The 19,972-nt window shown below is 37.8% G+C and overlaps 2 protein-coding genes across 3 annotated transcripts; one reads left to right on the top strand and one right to left on the bottom strand.

Moving 5' to 3' along the window:
- The first annotated feature begins 306 nt into the window (after nt 1–306).
- LOC116773781 (ubiquitin carboxyl-terminal hydrolase 8) lies at nt 307–18,667 on the top strand. 2 transcript variants are annotated; one of them, XM_032666245.2, is made up of 19 exons: nt 307–613; nt 682–912; nt 1,140–1,276; nt 1,992–2,154; nt 2,449–2,605; nt 3,239–3,380; nt 3,665–3,765; nt 4,003–4,122; nt 4,495–4,620; nt 4,883–4,997; nt 5,572–5,735; nt 5,868–5,936; nt 6,119–6,238; nt 14,697–14,827; nt 15,499–15,598; nt 16,024–16,149; nt 16,437–16,631; nt 16,918–17,261; nt 17,422–18,667. In XM_032666245.2, the coding sequence occupies exons 1-19, from the start codon at nt 513–515 to the stop codon at nt 17,522–17,524; spliced, it is 2,745 nt and encodes a 914-aa protein (XP_032522136.2). In that variant the 5' UTR covers nt 307–512; the 3' UTR covers nt 17,525–18,667. The 2 variants fall into 2 exon arrangements, with proteins under 2 accessions (XP_032522136.2, XP_032522138.1); XM_032666247.2 differs by lacking the exons at nt 307–613; nt 682–912; nt 1,140–1,276; ... (8 more) ...; nt 5,868–5,936; nt 6,119–6,238 and adding an exon at nt 12,773–14,004.
- LOC116773782 (uncharacterized) lies at nt 18,390–19,785 on the bottom strand. The gene is made up of 3 exons (XM_061523890.1): nt 19,545–19,785; nt 19,153–19,396; nt 18,390–19,045 (listed from the first exon to the last, which is right to left on the bottom strand). The coding sequence occupies exons 1-3, from the start codon at nt 19,668–19,670 to the stop codon at nt 18,957–18,959; spliced, it is 459 nt and encodes a 152-aa protein (XP_061379874.1). The 5' UTR covers nt 19,671–19,785; the 3' UTR covers nt 18,390–18,956.
- Nucleotides 19,786–19,972: the final 187 nt, after the last annotated feature.

Genomic DNA, 19,972 nt, shown 5'->3' with positions numbered 1-19,972 from the left:
ATATATCTGTTATACAATATAGATTCAAAACTAAGAGAATATTTTAATTTATTTTTTTCTCTAATTACATTTTACGAAAACTCCTATTATTTAGAAAAAGTAATATTGATAATTTGAATTTTTCAAAGTTTTATCGGAAACGTGAGTTAAAATATAAGTGATTCATTTATGAAAAATGGTATATATTTATTTTTTAATTATTGAGATTAAAATTTACCTTAATTCTCTCGAGTTCAGCGCAATAAAAAAGTAATTCTGTCATTCGCCTATCGAAATAAATTGAATGATCGAATGAATATGAAATGCTCAAATGACAGCTATCGAATGAAATCAAAAACCTGTGACGTTTAAGAAAATATATTTGTATTGTAAACTTTTTGTTTCTTATCTTATAATCCTGTAAAACAAATTCAGAAGAACTTATATCAAATGTAAGGCTCAAAGGTCTTTTGGTGACTTTAAAATCCCAAAAATATTTTTATTTTATAGTGACAAGAAGCCATATTATAAATATGACGGAGACGCGAAGATTACAATTACATTTAGGAAAATGTATAGAGGATTTGGACAAATTATACAATGTACCTGACTTGAAATCTAAAAGAGCAACGATGTAAGTATATCTCATTAATGTTATTAATATCTTAATTACTTTACCACCAATAACTAAATCACACACAGGTTATGCAAAACAGCTCAAAAACTCTTCGAGTCTGCAGAGGAGGCTCGCGAGAAAGGTGACGAAGAGTATTCCTATGTTCAGTACATGAAGTACTTACGTATCATCGCTTACATAAGCAAAGACAAAGACTACTTAAAGGACAAAACATACTTCAACAGTATGCTCGGTTCCAAAAACCCTAATAAGGCCTTGGACGCTGCTGAAAAATTAAAGAATAGTTTAATAATAAGGTACAGGCTGTAATATTATATTGTCAAAGCATAGTTTTAATTTTCATATCTACAAAAATGCTGCCGATTGTGCTTCCTACTATTGTGTTCTTTTAAATGTATGTTTAATTTCTGTGTTTAAAATAAATACTCAATCAATAAATGTCTACAAATGTTAAGATACATAAAAAACATATCTGTAGCTACCGACAATGAAATGAACTTATACTGTGATCAATTGTGGCCAGATATGAGAAAGAACAACAAGTAAATCGTCTGAACGACATCCAAGAAAACGAGCTGATCAAGCAGAAGATGGAAGACAACAGGAAGAAGGCTATCGAGGCTATGGTGGTCGCAGAACCAACACATCAGGGACTACCAGGTTAGTAGAGGAATTATTAGTGGTTTAACATAAGGGAATACATTTTATTTATTATTAATATGGGAGAGATTTGGTAGTTCATTCAATTCTATCATTATCATAATTTTGTATGTGGTGTGTTAAGAAAGGAAAATTTAAGCCTTGTCCATGGATCTGAACCGGTTTATATAAACAATTCTTCATCATGATGCGAGTGTGTTAGGATTTTTTACAATTCATATAACGGATAGAAAGCAAAATATTGTATGGCATCTATCTGTCTGTTTGTTCTGTATCAACTCAAATTATTGTAAAATAACACATTTAATATTTTCTGTATAGAACTAGTGAATTGTAAATACCGCAAATTAAATATGAAGGGTTTGTAACAAACTTTGAAGCCACTCAAGTTCTTTATAATGGAATCTATATTGTCTGTTTACGCAACGAGACACATATCTACATACCTTTACTATGTACTTATGTGTGTTTCTTGAATTTAAACTTTAACCTGCATATTATAAGGTAGATTTCTGCTGAACAGCCTATACCGTATCCCTAATACATTGTGTCAACGATATTACTCATCATATATTTAACTCGGGTAATATTTTTAAAAATCAATATAATTGTGATCTAATAATTTATAGTAATTTATTTCTAACAACTATTTCACTTGTCCACTGGCATAATAAGTTAGGTCAGTGTGTAGTAACATTGTACTGTTTGATGTCAGGTCCGGATGAAGTGTCCATAAAGTCTGAACAGTTATATGTCCTGTTGAAGAGTAGCAAGCTCAAGATTATGATTCTGGACGCTCGACCCAGTCAGCATTACCAGGAATCGCATATCAACCATCCGGTGTGCATCAATGTCCCCGAGGAATGCATTTCACCCGGGTAACAGATCAGATTATGGAGTGTTGTGAACGGTTTGCTAAACAATCTATATATTTGCTGATATTCCTCGTTGGTAGCGCTGTAGTTTAGTTAGTGAAGCAAGTGCAGTGCAATATTTGATGTCACAGAGGTGGCGGGTTCAAAATCAGTTATTGTTTTTGTTAGAAATAAAAATTATTGCAAAAATATGTTTTAAATATGTATATTTATATGTTTGCCGTCTAATAAATTTTCTTTGTTAGTAATAATTATTAAGAGCTATGTTTGTTTAAAATGTAATCGAATTCCTTTCAGTCAGTCGGCCAACATGCTGGAACAGAAGTTGCCGCAGGTGTCCAGGAGTGTGTGGGCCGAGCGCGCTTCCATGGAACTCATCGTGATGATGGACTGGAACAGTATCACCGTCATACCGGGACAGAAGCTACATCTGCTCAAAACCATACTACTAAAGGTACATTACATTCCTATATATAGAGTAAATACACTTAAGAAATTTTTGAATTTTTAATGCATGTATCTGTAACGGATAGGCCATGTTGGAGTAAAATTAATAGCAATTTGAACCTTGAGCTTGCTCAGGTTTGGTTCATGCATGAAAATTCAAGTAACATGTATTGAATAATTTTAATAAACATGAAAGAAATTTTTCGTCTTTTTTGGCTATATTTCTGTGTATGGACTTGATTTTTTTTCCATATAACAAGTTATGAATAGTATAAGTTCTTTATGGATTTAATTAAAATTACCTTTTTGTTATGTAAGCAAAACTATTTCTGGGTGTGAAAAAGAAAAATTTCTTCCACCCCCCCCCCCCTTTTTTTTAACCATATCAGAAAAATTTGCCTTATAATAAAAATCATGAGAAATACTTAGATAATGCTTCCATTTGTTAAATTAATATTCACTTTGCTTTAAATGATCAATGTGCTGTACTAACAGTATTACAAGAATAATAAAATATTTTCGATCTGTTGACATCACAGCTGTATTAAAGTTTTGATTCATTCATCTTAAGCTACACACGATTCATTGCTGTATAACTTGTTGATGAGTATTCTTAAAATGACCTTGACCCCCCTTCCAGTGGGACGTGAAGGTCCACTACACTCGCCAACCGGTGTGGCTGGTCGGCGGCTACGAGGACTGGCTTCTCAAGTACCCCGCCTTCACCACCAACCCTCGAGCGATCCCACCCACCAGAGAACAGGACGTGGACGACATGCTGGGTGAGGCGAGATGACGTCATCGCGTCTGTGACGTCACCGTACATCTAAATTATAAGCTCATAATTCCACTCACAGCAATTAGTGTGTCTCAGTTGTAAATTTAGTCTTTTGGGTATAAATGTTCGGTGTGAAATGCTTAAATAATGAGGTTATAGCTGTCTCTTTACAACTTATTGTACCTGAACAGTGTCGCCATCTATGTGTTCCTCACCGGCCAAAACTTTCCCCAGTACTGTGGTAGCTATAACTTTAGCCAACTCCACTTCACGTGTCGCATGTTTCAGATGAGATCGAGTACCCGGCCTGGTCGGATCTGAGTCCTCCTCCGCTGGCTGTCAATAGATCCTCCAAGCCGTCGGAGCCTCTCGTAGATAGAAGCAGTAAGGTGAGGTTCAGAAGCAGTATTATGACACGAGAAATTAATACGGAGAAAATGAAAGTTTATCCGTATAAAATATATTGAATCTGACAGAGAATAGTCGAGATGTTGGGTGCTGTTATTAAAAGACGTGTGTTTGATATATTGTATGTGTCAGCATAGACACGAACTTTATCCGTGGACAATGAAATCACAGAGAATACAGAATATAGAAAGCGAGAATTTAATTTTTTATATTTCCAGCTGGCCGCTGTCCAGCTGTATGAAGAGCGAGCTCGCGGCGTCCAGAACATCCTGGACCAGCAGGAGAGGATCGCCGACACCTCGCTCACACTGGAGATGCAGCGGCTGGAAGCTGAACAAGTAACCTGAATTGATATAGCACTATTCTCTCATACATATGTCGGTGTCCTCAAGGGACATTGCTAAAGTCTGTATTATATTTCATTTTCTTAAATGAAACTAATATTTTTCGGATTACTGCGAGATAATTCTGATCTCGTCTGCCCTGATCACGGTTGCTGCAAAGTAACAGAGCATGTAGTTTAAAATAACAAAATACGCGTAGTGATCCGAAAAATATTAGTTTCCTTTAAACGATTATTCGCTAGTCTTGAATCTCTCACTGGGTTCCTTACTGCGACTTCGTGGATATTACAAAACATATTTTCTGCTATTCTATTATGTGAATTCAATGAAATGAGAGTGATGCTGAACTGACGTGGTTTATCCTAGGACTGGGAGAAAGTTAGATCTCAGAGGGAGGGGGAGCAGAGGGACGAGATGAGGGCCATGTACAAGCTGCGAGAGCAGGAGATCATATCGCAGCTGATGCAACTTGAGAGCAAACAGTACGATATGGTGAGGGAACGAACACACATACATTACAGTAACTCCCCACCGACCCCCGCCGGCCCCCGCCGACCTGAACCGACCTGAACCAGAGGACTTGGAGAAGTAGCATAACTTTTAATATATATTAACGATTAAATGACATCACACAGTATAAAGCTAAGGATTGAGTAATAACAAGTAATTAATAAATAATGTATAATCGTTTCAAACTGCAACATGATATAAATGACTATATTAAGATTATAATCTGTAAGCCGTGTGGTCGCAGGAACAAGAGAATCTGTCCCTCCGCGAGCAGCTGGAGGAGTATCAGCGGAGGGAGAGGGAGGAGTCGGACCGACTGGAGGGGGGCGAGGACGAGCACCACGACGGAGACGCTATAGGTGAGGGATAGCAGACACACACACATGCAGGCACGGCGCAGGATACCGTACACAGACAGCAGTGTTATGTCAGGAGTAGTGTACTTGACTGCACACTTCCAGCTAAATATTAAGTAACACGTCGAAACCGGGCAGCTCAGGGGATTTAGCGTCGGGTAATCAACAACATGTTGTTATGTCTCCGCCGAGCGCCTCACCAGTACAAACATGAAGAATTCTACTGCATTTAAATTAATGGCGGTCGGACGTCGCTCGGAAAATAGACTCTGTTCCCCTGACACAAGGTAGCAGGCCCAAACTAAATACGAGGCGTTTTCAGGTTATAATTGACATTAATACTGTTGTGTGCTTAAATTTTTTAATCAATAACTGGGAACGTCTGCAAAGTGAAGACTTCTAGTAGGGATATTGGCCTGTACATTAATATAGTGTCCTGTAAAACGGGAGAGCTGACACCTTAGGCCAACATACATAGCAGCTATCTTATTAGAAGGCTGAAAACAAAAAATCAATGTTGAAAGGTTTTAAATTAGTTTTGGGATTGAAACTGATGTAGGCATGTTTGTCATTGCAGCGGAGCGCGCGCGGCAGGCTGTGAGGGATGTGGCGGCCAAGAGAGCGAGGATAGCGGCCGTCACGGCTCAGAGGGAGCGGCTCGACAGGAGGCGAGAGGTGCTGGAGATGGAGCGGAAGAAGAAGCTAGCGGAGGCGCGGGCGGCGAGGAAACCCGGGGACAAAGTGTGTGCATATTCAGAGTATATTCAAACACGCCGCTCCCTGTGCAGCGACACACCTGTAGCAATAAAGATAATAATTTTATACAGTGACTAAGTCAACTGCAGCTTTAGAATGTATGTATTTGGCTCGCAGGAGGAAGACGAGGCTCGTCCTGACAGTCCGGCGCTGCCGCGGTCGCAGTCCTCGCCGAACATCGCCAAGGTGAATAAACACACGCTCACAACACGCCGTTGGCGGCTCGCGGACCAGCCGGCAGTGGTCCGCCGCGCCACACTCCACACGCACAGTAACGAGTCCGCCGAGCACATGGCGCGACAACACCCGCCAAGTAACTGATACACAACAAGCTCCATGCAAGTGTTTAATGCAAGCCTCGCGTCCAGGTGTCGTCTGACGAGGAGGAGGTCACCAGCCCCGTGTTTGACCGGAGCACGAAGCCGGCCAAGATGGCGCCCTCCAGTGACATGCATCACAGAGACTTCCTACCCGTGTGGGGTGACGTGGTCAGTATAGTGTACATGTATACAAACTCGCCTTTAATAAAAGGCAATCCTGTTCATAATACTAACTTTAAACAAGCAATGCGTGTGTACACACACACGCACACACACACACAAGATTATTTTTAACATCAAAGTAATGTTAAGGTAATATTGAGTTAAAAATCCATAGTATATAGTGCGATCCGCGAGGTCCGCGAGGGCAGGGTTTAAAGCTGCGAGAACCACAAGAAGCTTAAAGTAGTCTCACGCAGATAACTTCTTCACTTATATTATATTTATATTTTATATCATTTTCATGAAACTTTGCTATGAAGGAAATTTTTTAAGGGATTAATCTTTTTGCTATGTAATTTATTTATCTCGTCAATCCGTACATACTTCCCATCTTGTTATGAGATTTAACATAGTCACATTGGGACTCCAATATCAAGTGGGCTTCCGTGTTCCGTTCAGAGAATTCAATCGCTTCCTAACGATGATGGAGTTAGTTTTTTGAAGGAATTATTTGTTTTTTAATTCAATAACATATCAAATTGTTCAAATACAAAATATTGGTTGTGATTGAGTACGGAGATAATACAGAAGAATTTAATTTCTGAGTTAAAAGGAAATACATATAACTTATATATATGTGGGAAGAGGGTTGTATATTGAATTTTTTTTTATTATTTTCTACCACTTAGTATTTTTATAAGTCAACCCAGAGTTTACTGTGGCAACACTGAAGAAATGTCAACAGAGGATAAAAGAAGAGGAATGTTGTGTGTTGCCAAATAAAACTAAGATTTTGTATTTTCAATCATTCTTCGTTATCCAAGCCTCCCGCATATATATGAAAGTACTTGCATTGCAATGTATATTATATTCCTAACATCAACATGACACTAAGAGAGAAAAAGACAGTCGGATCACAACACAAGAACAACCGCTGAACTATTGTGACGTCTGTTGACCGGATCTCTACATTGAATGTGTTGTGTCGAGGGTTCCTTAGGGCGCGTTTTCATTGGTCGATAAGGCCCGCATTCGGGGTGCGGGTGATTTCTATAACGCATACGATAAGGCCCGCATGCGGGGAGCCATTTTCACTGGTCGTTAGAGCCCGCATTTGAAGTGCGAGAGAATTAGGTACCTACAGTTTGGCAGAGGGTTTTGAGATAAGCAGACGTACTCGCCATGGATCAACAATTATTGCTTTGTGGAGCCATTTTGACTGTTTGCGGTGTATTAAAAAAGAAATTAATAACTTCTTTGAAGAAAAAGAAAAAGAAACAAAATAAACAGCGTTAATAATATAAATAATGCGCGTAGTATTGATGACGTCTAATAAATGACTGAACGGAGGCGAGTCACCGCATGCTTTGTATCGACCGAGTTATCGACTGACTAGTTTCATTGGTCATCCGCATTCGGGATATCACCCGCACACGTTTAATCGACCGAGTTATCGACCGAGTTATCGACCAGTGGATTTCATTGGTTGTTAGCTCGCATGCGGGTACTCCCCGCAATCGGGCTAACTACCGACTTATCGACCAATGAAAATGCGCTCTTAGTAATATTAAGGAACAATGAACAGTATCGTAAAACATATATATATTCATGTATATATTACATTATAATGACTTTTTGACGTTGGGTAAGCTATTTATAACTTTCCTTCGACGCTAAGGGGAGTCTTGTGGCAGTCCTCGGGATGTGCCGGGAACTGTTCACTAAACTCCCATTTTCTGTGGTCGCTTGTTGATCCGACCTTAACACCTTGACGTACTTTGGAGTCCCTCGGATGAGGCTAATACGAGGTCTAAGATTTTCGTGACTATATATAGTACTTAAACTAATTGTGAATAACTATGACATTCACATCTCGCCTGCCCGTGATCACGGGCGCTGCAGAGTGACCGACACATCGGGAATAGTCGTTTTAAAAATAATAAAATAACGTTTAATCATCATCATCAGCCTACCGGAGCCCACGGTCTAAATCCTCTTAGTAAGTACATATGACTCGGAAAAATCACATTGGTACTTGCCAGGTTTCGAGCCCGCGCCCTCATGCATGAGAGACGGACCTTTAACCTCCAATACAGATCAAGCGAATGTCGGGATAATTCCATCTCGCTCTACCTGGTGTCCCTGACTAATAAGATCAGTGATAGAGACAGCCTCCATACTCCGCTCGCCGCTGAATCTTTCCTGGCGAGCTTGTGTATGCATTGATTGAAGCTGGGTGACGTGACAGTTCATACACAAGATAGACCTGTACGGTAAGGTCAAGTGCCGCTTGCTTATCCATTTTTTGAGGTCCGCAGAAGTCGCATTAAGGATTAATACAACCCTCGCTTCAACCTCTGGGTTAGGGCTCTTTGTGCTGCGGCCCTCAGTCGTAAAGTCACCGGGCTTCGCTGGCACTGGCGTCTAGTGCCAGCGAAGTTAGGATGATGTCCACTGCGATTGACCCGTGAAGACCATTAACTCGCGGGTGACAGCTCCCGGGAGAATAGGGGCATTATAAAAGGTTATTCTCTTCACGGTGCCAGCATACAACAAGCTAACGGCCTTCCGAAATTGGCAGAAGTCTTGAAAAAACTGCAGCCGTGGAAACTAGCTTGGGTTATAACAAAGGATAGTGGGTCTCGGAAATCCATCTTCAGTCGAAGGTAAGTTGACCGCCATTACTGTACCCTGGGTGAGAATAATGCCCATGTACCATGGCGAGGGCTGTGGAACTACAAAATTGCATTGCTGATGACTGAGACTCTGAGTCTCACAATAGGACTGGTACGGCGAGGTATTGAAGGCCTTGCCGTCTACCTACGAAGTCGCTAGGGCGAGGTCTTTAAGAGGTCTCAAAGCGTCCATGGTCGACCGATCCGCCCGCTAACCGAATTGAGTATCAGTACAATGCTGGACCCGTTTCTTCATGGTGTTGGATAGCTACACTCGGCTAGGCACTCGGGGTACTTGGGTTGGGCGGGTACACAGTCGTGTCATGATTTCCTTCATTGTCCATGATGACCTTGAATCATCCTCTGATAGACCATAGACTAACTAACTTAAGTAACCATTTGATTTGTATTTTATATAGATTGATAAACTGAAATTTTTATCAATCAAATCCAATCAACTACCCTCAAATTAAATTAAAACATCATTCGGTCATAAATATTGTACTTTGCATTATAACAGTTACACAATCAAGGGTATATGTATGTGTGATAAACAACAGGAAATGACAGAAAACTAATTTGGAAAAACAGCAAATGAGATTAGTAAACTGTGACTTGTGACTGTCCTTGTATATAATCTTCAATATTCTTGTCACGTGTTAAAATTAATATATTGTTGTCTAGCATTTTATAAATTCACCCAAAAATAGTTCTGATATGTGAGTTGGATGATAAAAAATCCTTTTCGATAACTTTACGAACTTCAAACCCATACTGGTATAATTCACGTGACTTTTCTTATAATGTGACTTTAATAGCCTAACCAAAGGTTTTGTGGAAGACGTTCCAGTAGTTAAATATATATTTTTAGCCACTCTTGTGATTAAACTCATATTTTTAACTAACACAATTCTTTATCAGCAAACGTATAAATCAATCCATAAGTCGGGTGCTGTAGACTGATATATCTATAAAAATATATTGAAAGTTAGAAATATTATTTTGGATTAGCTGTTACCCGCGACTCCGTCTGCGTAAGAAAAACAATAAGAAACTTAGCTCCGTATGCGTCCTGCCTCCCACTCGCACGTTATAATTTCGGGATGGGGATTCGGGATCTTAAAAAAAAGTACCCTAAGTTACTCCTTATTACATCAACTTCCTGGCAATAAAAGTTCCGTAAAAATCGGTCCCGCCATTTCAGAGATTACTCGGAACAAAAAGACAGACAAAAATAGTAAAAAATGTTATCTTGGTGCATGAACCGTACACATATCCATATGCGTGTAGTAAAAAACGGTTATTTCAATATAACACACAGACACTCCAATGTTATTTATTTATATAGATAATGACTAGGATAATAAAATCTATCATAACGCTGGCATTAACGACGACATGCCAACATTGATTTACAAGTTACAACACACGCGGAAGCGCTACAAGTGTGTGATGTCACGTGCGACTATATGTATGTCTGTGTGAGAGGCGCTGCTGAGAGGTTTTGTTCTGTGACTTATTCGAGTTGCTGTTGAAAAGACATTGATCTTGTTTAATATTTTTATAATTAAAGAAATAAAAGATAAGTGTAACCTTAAGATACGTATACTGTATTCAGATAAAAATCATTTAATGAAAGTAATAAAATGACTTAGTAAAAAACTATACAGGTACAAGAAATGTTATTGATATATTAAAAAAACATATTAGTACTGATGGATAAAGGCTTGTCTCTCAAGGAGACAGGCAAAACTTATAAGTTCTGAAATGATTTCGGATCAAATAAATATATTTGCATTCTATTATAGAATTTTTTCGCTTATGACTAATAATGTTATCCGTATTTTATACCTAAAAGTTGGAGGCGGGTTCTATTCCCAGACACGTACATTATCTCGTCTACCCGTAAGGTAGTCGAATTTTCGGTTTAATTGTTGCGTTAATGTATTGCTTAGAAAGTTCTAGAAACATAGATTCGTTCGATTCTCGGTCTGGTTACAATCTTGATGGCTTCATTCGGTAATATCTTCAGGAATTTTCTCCCGAGTCGAAAATAGTTACGCTTTATGTATATAAACTCTTAGTTTACCTGTTAATCATTTTAATATAAGTCAGAACGCGTCGTATCGCGTGACACGCTAAAATACCGCTGCGCCAGTATAGTATTTCATTTATGAGGGTAGTCGTTTAATTTACGTTTTTCTTTAAACGGAGGTTAGTTTTTGCATTCAGGACGCTCCACATGTTGCGGAACAAGTACACAGCCTTGTTTATTTCTGAAAATAAAACTGTTTGTTAATGTACCGCGGAAACACGCCATGGAATACTTAAATAGGTTCAATTAAGTTTAAATTTCAAGGCTTATGTTATAAGGCAGTTTTTAATAATTGTTATTGAAATTTTTTATTGGTAAAGCGAATTAGATGAGATCTCTATCCTTATGTATCTATCAATTTGTTATATTTTAAATTATTATATTTTACGTGAAACTTAGGCGTTTCTTACTAAGAATAGGTTTGTTGTAAATCTGTACGCGGTAGAAGTAGGAGCGAGAGGTATAACAGCCAAATCTCTCTACAACCTGCTAAAAGACTTAGGCCTGTCAAGAACTAACATCAGTTCATTCTTGTAACGTGCGTCGAAGGCAGCCCTAGTAGATTCGTTTAAAATTTGGTTAGGTACAGAGAGGAGCTTGGACAGTGGAGATGAGCGTTTAACGCGCATTAGATAGGGGTCCCTTAAACCTACACCTGGGTCGCCAGTCCCAGGCATTGTTTAAGCTCCTCTCCCTGCAACGCGATGGATCCGGCAGCGCACGGTGAATCCATGGAAAGCTGAGAGCTTTCGTCTCATTATATACAAACAATGAATATTGTAGCCGTCCCGCACTACACGCTGCTTATAAAACCTCATAATCATTGTCCTCCAATGACTCTATTATAGTTAAAAAAAGACATTTAACCTGCCTTAAAATATATTCATAAACATAGCCTTGGAGATGTCAGTCACATAAAGAAATGCTTTATAGAATACGGTGTTATACTCAGTTACTAAAAACTTCAATATTGGGCGAGCTCAGAAATATCTAAAAACATTAAATTAGTATCATGAGGCGTATAGGGACGCTAACGATGAGTTTTGCGATAAAAACCCGAAGTGTTTATTGCATTTAAATTTTTACTATCATTTGGCAAGATCTATATAGAATGAATGAACCAAAAGCCGGCTTCCTCGCTGTCGGTAATTTTAATTCCAACACTGTTCACTCCTATTCTTCTCTTGGATCAATAATTGAGAAAAAATTCTATAGGCCCTAAGTGGAAATATGACTGCGGGTAGTTTTATATTACAAAGATCGATCACGTAGCGTTCATTATATTCAGATACGTAACATGTTATAAGGCAGCGGGTAGTCATGCTAATGACTTCACCTCCACTACATCTGGATAAGACTGCAGTAAGGCTGCGGTCACACGGGCTTCAGCAGTATGCATATTAATGTACGGTCGGGCCTTAATTATAGTACGACAATGACATAGAAGGAAAAAAATAAAAATAAGGAAAATAGGGAGGAAGTGTTGCTATAAATATAATAGTGAGGCTTTTTAACCTTCCTCTACCCACATGTAACCTTCAAATAAGGAAACACGTTTCTCCTAACACGTGGGCTCGAAAGTTTTAGTGTATATTTTTCACTATAATTTGCAATTAACATAAAAATAGCCCTAAAGACAAAAAAAAAACAAATTTAAATTAACAACTGATATAAAATTTGTTCTTTATACTTTTAACTTGGTTTTAAACACCACTACTGCGGACATCAATCATCAGGCACTACTCGTTTTTTCATTAATCTGTTACCATCTATTTATTAAACAGAATATGATTTGATTCAGAAAACCTTTTTTTTGACTAAACAATAAAAGGTATATTAAAAAATATTAGTTTTAACATATTAAACTAGTTTTTGCATGCGAATTCCTCCTCGCCGTGTTTGAATCTCATCCACAATAAAACTATTATTTCTGGACCTTTATTACAAACAAATGTAAACATAATGTGTCACTATAGTATAACACAAAAAAATCTAACGAGTCTAATAAAAGGTTCATTAAGAATGAAGATAGCAATTGATACTATCGATAGTTGATACTCATACAAAGTACTGCCACTCCAATACTACTAGGTGTCGCGTTAAATCCAAGCTAGCCTTGAATATTGTACTAGTGAGCAAAATTTACTTGACACATTTGTAAAACATTACAAAAATAACCTGTAGGTCTGACCAGACTAACACGTGGAAAAAGTACATAGGTAGTAAGAATTCTCCTACATTCCAAGTCATGTTATATTTTTCGTATAATTCTATAAAGCAAACGGCATCTGCTATATAATTAATTTTCGTTTTGATAACAAACAAAGTAATACGTGAATTACATGCATATGTAACGTGTGTAATCCTCTGTGATTGTTGAACTATATTCACCCTAGCCACCCTCGTGTTCCACCTGTCACCCGTCACCCGTCAGCCGTCACCCCTCACCCTCCGCACGTGTTACAGTCTTAATGTAGTTACGCTAGCGGAAACACGTCTCGGTGAAAACAATACACAGCTCACAACAAACAAATAATAGAATATATAAGTGCTCTTATTATATTAGAACATTCACTATAAACATAAATGTTGGCGTCGGTGATATCCTTCGTTTTCGTGATCTATCTCGTTGTGTTAATAGTTTTAGTATTTCCACTGTCGAAATATAAAAATCGACCGTTCTAACAGAATTTAAATAATAAAAAAAAAAATTGCTCGGAATCTTTACCATATATATTAAAAAGGCGAATTTTTTAGCCAGCCGTATAATAGGAGGTTTATGGAAACAAAAGAATTTGACTCAACAAATTATTAGTTTTCTCGAAGTTATACGTAAACCGATATAAACATTGAGAAGTTGTTGCGAATCCCATAACCGAAAACCCTTCACGATTCTTCGTTACGAGCAACGATGCCTCCCGCTGGACGCGGCAGACATGGTGTTGAAGGTGAAGGTCAGACTCAAATACTCGCAGAACCACATCGTCTGGCTCTTCAAGCGAGTAAGTCATGGAAGTCTTTGCGAATACGGTTTTAATTTATGGACATTTATCCGTATTTTGTTCTTATGTAAATGTTATCTAGTGACGAACAAGTATGTATGTTTTGTGCAGACTTTAGTTTTGTTATTGGACCATCAAGTTATTGGTGATCCTTTTTTCGACAGCGACTTATTTTAGTTCTGATGACTGGTGTGTTCAACGAGGCTAATTACTTGAAGACATGGAATTATTTTATAAATAAAATAAGTAGTAAAATATTTCTATATTATGAAACATATTTTGTAGTGTTAAATTGGGCATGTTATAAGAACAGTGTAGTGACTTATGTAAAATAAATCTCATAACAAGATCATAGACTGTGGAAGATATTAACACGCCGCCGTCACACACGCATGTTGTAAAACATTTGCTACTTTACAAAACACGCGCGTGGAAAATAAAATAAAAACACTAATTACCTTAACTGCTAAGTGTCGGAGAGATTATATTAAATCGATATAAGGAAGTTGAGTTATTGGTAATGTACAACAGAAATAACTACTTTCTTACAATTACTTGGAGTAATATCCATTTTGATCAGAGATTAATGAACCTTAGCGTAATTTCCAGGCTAGTCCCATATGAACATGCTGGAGGATGCCGATTAGTATGTTTATATGTTAGTTCCATTGTAAACGTTGATTGCCACCCAGGGCCGCGGTCTGACAGGTCTCAAGAACTTGGGCAACACCTGCTACATGAACTCTATAATCCAGTGTCTCAACAACACAGCCATCCTCGTCACGTACTTCTGTAACGGACAGTACCTCGAACACGTCAACAGGTAATGTATAATATTCAGCACCCACTGTAGTAACGATATGGAAAAATCTAATACAATTTGTTTAACAAATTTTCTCTTCCTCACAACTTCCTGTTTGACGTCTCACAACACCTTGCATTGTTTAAATTAAATTGTCTTATCTTTCTTTAACATCGTTGTCTGATGGTGAAAGTTCCTTCTAAGACAAAGGAAGAGTTGTTAAAATAAAATGTCTCGAAAAATATAAATGATATAGAAACTTAAGGTAGATGAATATTTTCTGTCCGAGAGCGCACACTTCTCGTATCTTTCGCATAAATACATAAGTTTGTTTTTTGTGATGGTCACATATGTATTGTGATGAATGAAACAAATATTATTGGGATTACTACGCGTATTTTATTTATTTTTAAAAACCGTGATCGCGGTTGCTGCAGAGTAACCGAAACGTCGGGAGTTTGTAGTTTATATTAGTATATATTAGTTATATAATATATTAATATATTAGTTTCAATTAAATGAATACTCGCGAAAGTCTTAGATCTCATCATGTCACTGTGATAGTTAACAAAAACATTATATTATATGTCAAAGAGGAATGTAGACCTTTTTTTTTACAGAAAATTAAGTTCATATCCCTGTTCTATTAACATGAAACAATATGAAGGCCTACAATATGTGATTACTTTCAGATCTCATAGCACCAGAGGCGCGATCGCTGAAGAGTTGGCGGCTGTGGTGCGGGCGTTGTGGTCGGGGCAATACAGGTTCATAGCGGCGAAGGATCTGAGGGTGAGCGGGAAATTTATTACCGATATATATTTAATGTCATTACTACGAAATACAAATAACCTGAGTGTTTTGTGGCCCTACTCAAATGTTACTTCATACAATATATAACCTCTATACCATATTCTTCAACTACGAGGATTTTTTTTTATTAATTAATATTTTTATACTGTAGTCTAAGCTACATCACTGGAAAGTTACATGAAAATCAGTTCATTTGCCTCGCCTGAAAGAGCAACAAATATCACATTCCGACATTCTCACTAACTCTCGTTTTCGTCACGTTGGGATTAAGATTATAAATAGGCTCCTTAATTCTTGACCAAAGCATTTGGCCGCAACAACTTTCACGTAGAACGTAAAACGTTTCAAGTACTCTTGAGCTGTCTTCGTCTTCTTTAACATCTCTGCCCACCATCCCGTTATAGAGCGAGGTGGGTAAACACCAGCGCTCTTTCCGCGGCAACGAGCAGCAGGACTCGCACGAGTTCCTAACCATCCTGATGGACTGGCTTCATCTCGACCTTCAGTTCACCATCAAACCACCACACAAGGTACAAACACACATAGTCGGTTAAAGCAGTCTACGTTACTCATTTCTCAGTTAAACCTGAACACGTGGTCAGTTTAGCAGTAAGTGGTTACTTTAATACCCTTGTCAATGTCACCGCCACCCTCAGCATCGTGAGTATATCATGTGTTTTCCGTCCTTCCTGATGGGTCACGTGCCCTTCGGCCTTTGAACTTTTGCTTATATAAATGAAATAATATCTTCCAATACATAACAGGTCGTTTCTAGCGTTTTTTTGTCTGACTGACTTTATATTAATACTTCCTCTAGGAAACCCTGGGAGCGTCCGAGCGCGCCTGGCACGAGTACACCAAGTCTAAGGAGAGTCTCGTCCTGCGTCTGTTCTACGGTCAGATACGTTCCACAGTACGCTGTACGGTGTGTCGCGCAAGTTCACCGACATACGACTCCTTCTCCAATCTATCGCTGGAACTGCCGCCGGCCGCCGCCAGGTGTACGCTCGCGGTGAGACAATATACACAAGAACCGCGCTGACGTCCAAAACACTCGACACATGATTTCCTATAAAAATACTTCAAGCCTCGATACAAGCCGTCGAACTGTTTGCGGAGCTTTATAAGTGAACCGCTAACCGTGGACATGGGAACTCTCCCTGTGTGGTCCCACGATACAAAGATGTGTTTTTTGTAGTTCTACAAATCACGCTTAAAATATCCCACCCACATCAAAACATCAATAATAAAGAAATAAGTGTTATCTTCAAATTTATCTTGTCCTGTAATTGTCCCAGGATTGTCTGAAGCTCTACCTGAACGGTGAAACGATACCAGGTTGGAACTGTCCCAACTGCAAAGAGAAGAGAGATGCCGTCAAGAAGCTGGACATCTCCCGCCTGCCGCCCGTGCTCGTCATACACTTCAAGAGGTTCTACGTGGACCCCAAGGAATATATGTGCAACGCGTACAGGAAGAAGCAGACCTACATCGACTTCCCCCTCGAAGACCTGGACATGAGGCAGTTCTCGTTGCACTGTCCCGGGAACCCCATATATAATCTGTACGCTGTGTCCAACCACTACGGAACCATGGAGGGCGGACACTATACAGCCTACTGTAAAAGTAGCGTTTACGGCAAGTGAGTACACACTGAATCATGTTTATGAAACTGTCGACCACTGTACAAATAAGTATTTAATTAAATTTTTCATAATATATAAGTTTTTGTCACAGCCCACTCCCAAGTTGTCCCTATATTTCCACCTCAGTGTTCCTCATGTAAGCCCGCTTTTCTCCAGATGGTACAAATTCGACGACCACCTCGTGTCGGAGATGTCGTCAGGCGAGGTCCGCTCTTCCGCCGCCTACATCCTGTTCTACTCGGCCTGTAAGCCTTCCTGAGACTGAGGAACTCGGTCAGGACTGGCGACTGTGATGCTACGTCACATCCTGTACTAGAGACAGAGAACCGCTAAGGTCTTCAACAAACTAGAAGCGGTCATTCCCCAGTCTTTTATACTGAACACGACTCATATATACTTGTACAATATTAAAATTTTCCTTACTACCAGAACTTACTATACATCTATATTAAAAAAAAACCGTCAGAAACCTGTGTTCCTGTAACTTGATGTAACTAAACATAAAAGGAAGGTAGTTTGGTGTTCCACTTCTAGTGTAAAACATTTAAAACAGTATTTTTGTTTATCAGATTTACAAAATGAAATTAGTTATACTTAAAATTTATAATTAAATTCGCCTCTAGCATTTAAATGTATTTTCGTTTGATCATAAAATATTTGATCGGCAACCTACCATGTTGTGATTTGATGTAACACATAGCTCCTAAGTTGATCGTGACCGCCTCTAATATTATATGAAAATATAAATATTTAGTTGCTGTGAGAGAAAATTACGACTGTGAGTGGACGGCGTCATCACTATATTTAGTATAGTGAGAGCATACACTATGTAGCAGACATTACTCAGACTAATGTCAATTTACCACAGAAACCCACGTTATATTACAATCTAAATCCGCATAATTTATTTTTTCATCTCAGTTTTGCCACAGACTCTGAAATGTATTGCTATAAAAATTCCAATAGCTACATGAACGTGTCCAGATTGATTGCATCGACTCTACCGGCGAAGGTAGTGATTGTCTTCCTGGTATATACATATACATAATGTACAAAGCTACATGTGACACCATAACTTATTTAATTAGTTAAGTTTTGTGCGAACGTTGAAATGAAAGACTGAATAGAGTGGTAAAGTTAGATCACTTGTATTTCAAATTCAACAAGTATCTCAAACAAAGCATAATTTTAACTTCATATTAATGTTTAACGAATATCTGTGCCTAAACTGATCCAGGTGACTCTGGTGCCGTCGCTAGGTTATTCATTTCAATGGAAAAAGATGAGAAATATTTTTGTTTATAAATATTGTTCTATGAATAAATGTACATACATACTTAAACATTGATAATTACTGTGTAAATGTAAGACAAAATTTATTAAATTCTTTGTTATTACAAAATTCTGTTTATTTATAGAAGTTTCCCAATCGCTGTGACTGTTTTCTATAAGAAAACAAAATTCAATTTATTAAAATTACTCATAAACAGAAGCCCTTACACTGAAATCACCCACAATATTAATTACTGGTCTGCTTGTTGAAAGTTTTACAAAAAAGTCCCATCAAATAAAATGCTGAAAATTTAAACAAATTATGCTTTTAATATAAACGCACTCAACTCTGTGTGTAACACTTCTAAACACCTGCGACGACTTCAACTTCTGTAAATCCTCGAATCCCATTTTAATATTCACCTGAATGTGCCGTTCATGAGCATGTTCATATCAATCAACATGTCTTCATCACTCCCCTCATCCTCTTCCGTATTATCAATTTTACCTTAAATAAAAATATATATTCATTTGCAGTTGCAATAAAAGAATAATAAGACAACATCTATTTTTAATAAAGTAAGGATGAAAATAATAGCTTTAAAGTAGTTGTACCATAATCCATGTTTGAAATTCCTAAATTTAGCTCTTCATCATTGCACATTGCCTCGTCATTCAGATCCTCCTGCAGCAAGTTATCATCTAAGATGGGTTTTTTGCCAGAATTATAATTTTGCATTAAATTTAAAGCTGATGAAGAACTCGACTCCACTTCTCCGTCTTTGCTTTTGTTGTTGTCTTTTTTATTTGTATTAATGTTTAATTTTGCTTTCAAACTCTCTAGGTGCAACCTTTCAATCTTAAAAATAGGTTGTGAGTTTTTAATATGATTAAACAATCGTTACTACATAGTTCCTAGGAAGGTGATTTCCAAAAAAACTACATAGTATGGAACAGATTATTATAGAACTTACTACAATTTGAAATGTGTATATAATATGAACTACCTGTAGTGAATTACGTTGGTTTTTTATTTTTGCCAGAGCATCTATAATCCATTTTTTTTCGGCAAGCAGTTGAACCTCCTCTGAAATACGATACCCCAATTTCTGATATACGTTGTGATGTGTCATTTTTACAAAAGTAATTTAAGAAAAGAGTGTGATATCATCAATATATATTCATTGATCATTTATAAAAGAAAAACAACATGCTACAACCATTGAACAAAGATAATACTCTTTATGTCAACTTTGACAGTACAGTAGGGTGAGTATAGTATCAAGGATCTAATTCCTGCTAGCGGACATTTCAAATATTTTTATTTGTTTTAAGTTGTATGACTGTTAATATTTCTTGATATATTTTCAAAGCACGAGTGATCATTTGTTTTAGTACAAAAAATACTTTACAAAGTTTCTTAAAAGGTAGAGGC

Source organism: Danaus plexippus, chromosome 20 (assembly GCF_018135715.1).
Source record: "Danaus plexippus chromosome 20, MEX_DaPlex, whole genome shotgun sequence".
Taxonomy (NCBI): domain Eukaryota; kingdom Metazoa; phylum Arthropoda; class Insecta; order Lepidoptera; family Nymphalidae; genus Danaus; species Danaus plexippus.
This window is presented reverse-complemented; position numbering and strand designations above follow the sequence as displayed.

Bases quoted from the DNA above. Each gene is read 5' to 3' on its own strand.
- LOC116773781 (XM_032666245.2), top strand. From the start codon at position 513: ATGACGGAGACGCGAAGATTACAATTACATTTAGGAAAATGTATAGAG. The intron at 2,155-2,448 runs GTAACAGATCAG...AATTCCTTTCAG, and splicing joins GAGGAATGCATTTCACCCGG to TCAGTCGGCCAACATGCTGG. The intron at 4,621-4,882 runs GTGAGGGAACGA...GTGTGGTCGCAG, and splicing joins AGAGCAAACAGTACGATATG to GAACAAGAGAATCTGTCCCT.
- LOC116773782 (XM_061523890.1), bottom strand. From the start codon at position 19,670: ATGACACATCACAACGTATATCAGAAATTGGGGTATCGTATTTCAGAG. The intron at 19,397-19,544 runs GTAGTTCATATT...CCTATTTTTAAG, and splicing joins ACCAACGTAATTCACTACAG to ATTGAAAGGTTGCACCTAGA. The intron at 19,046-19,152 runs GTACAACTACTT...TTTTTATTTAAG, and splicing joins AATTTCAAACATGGATTATG to GTAAAATTGATAATACGGAA.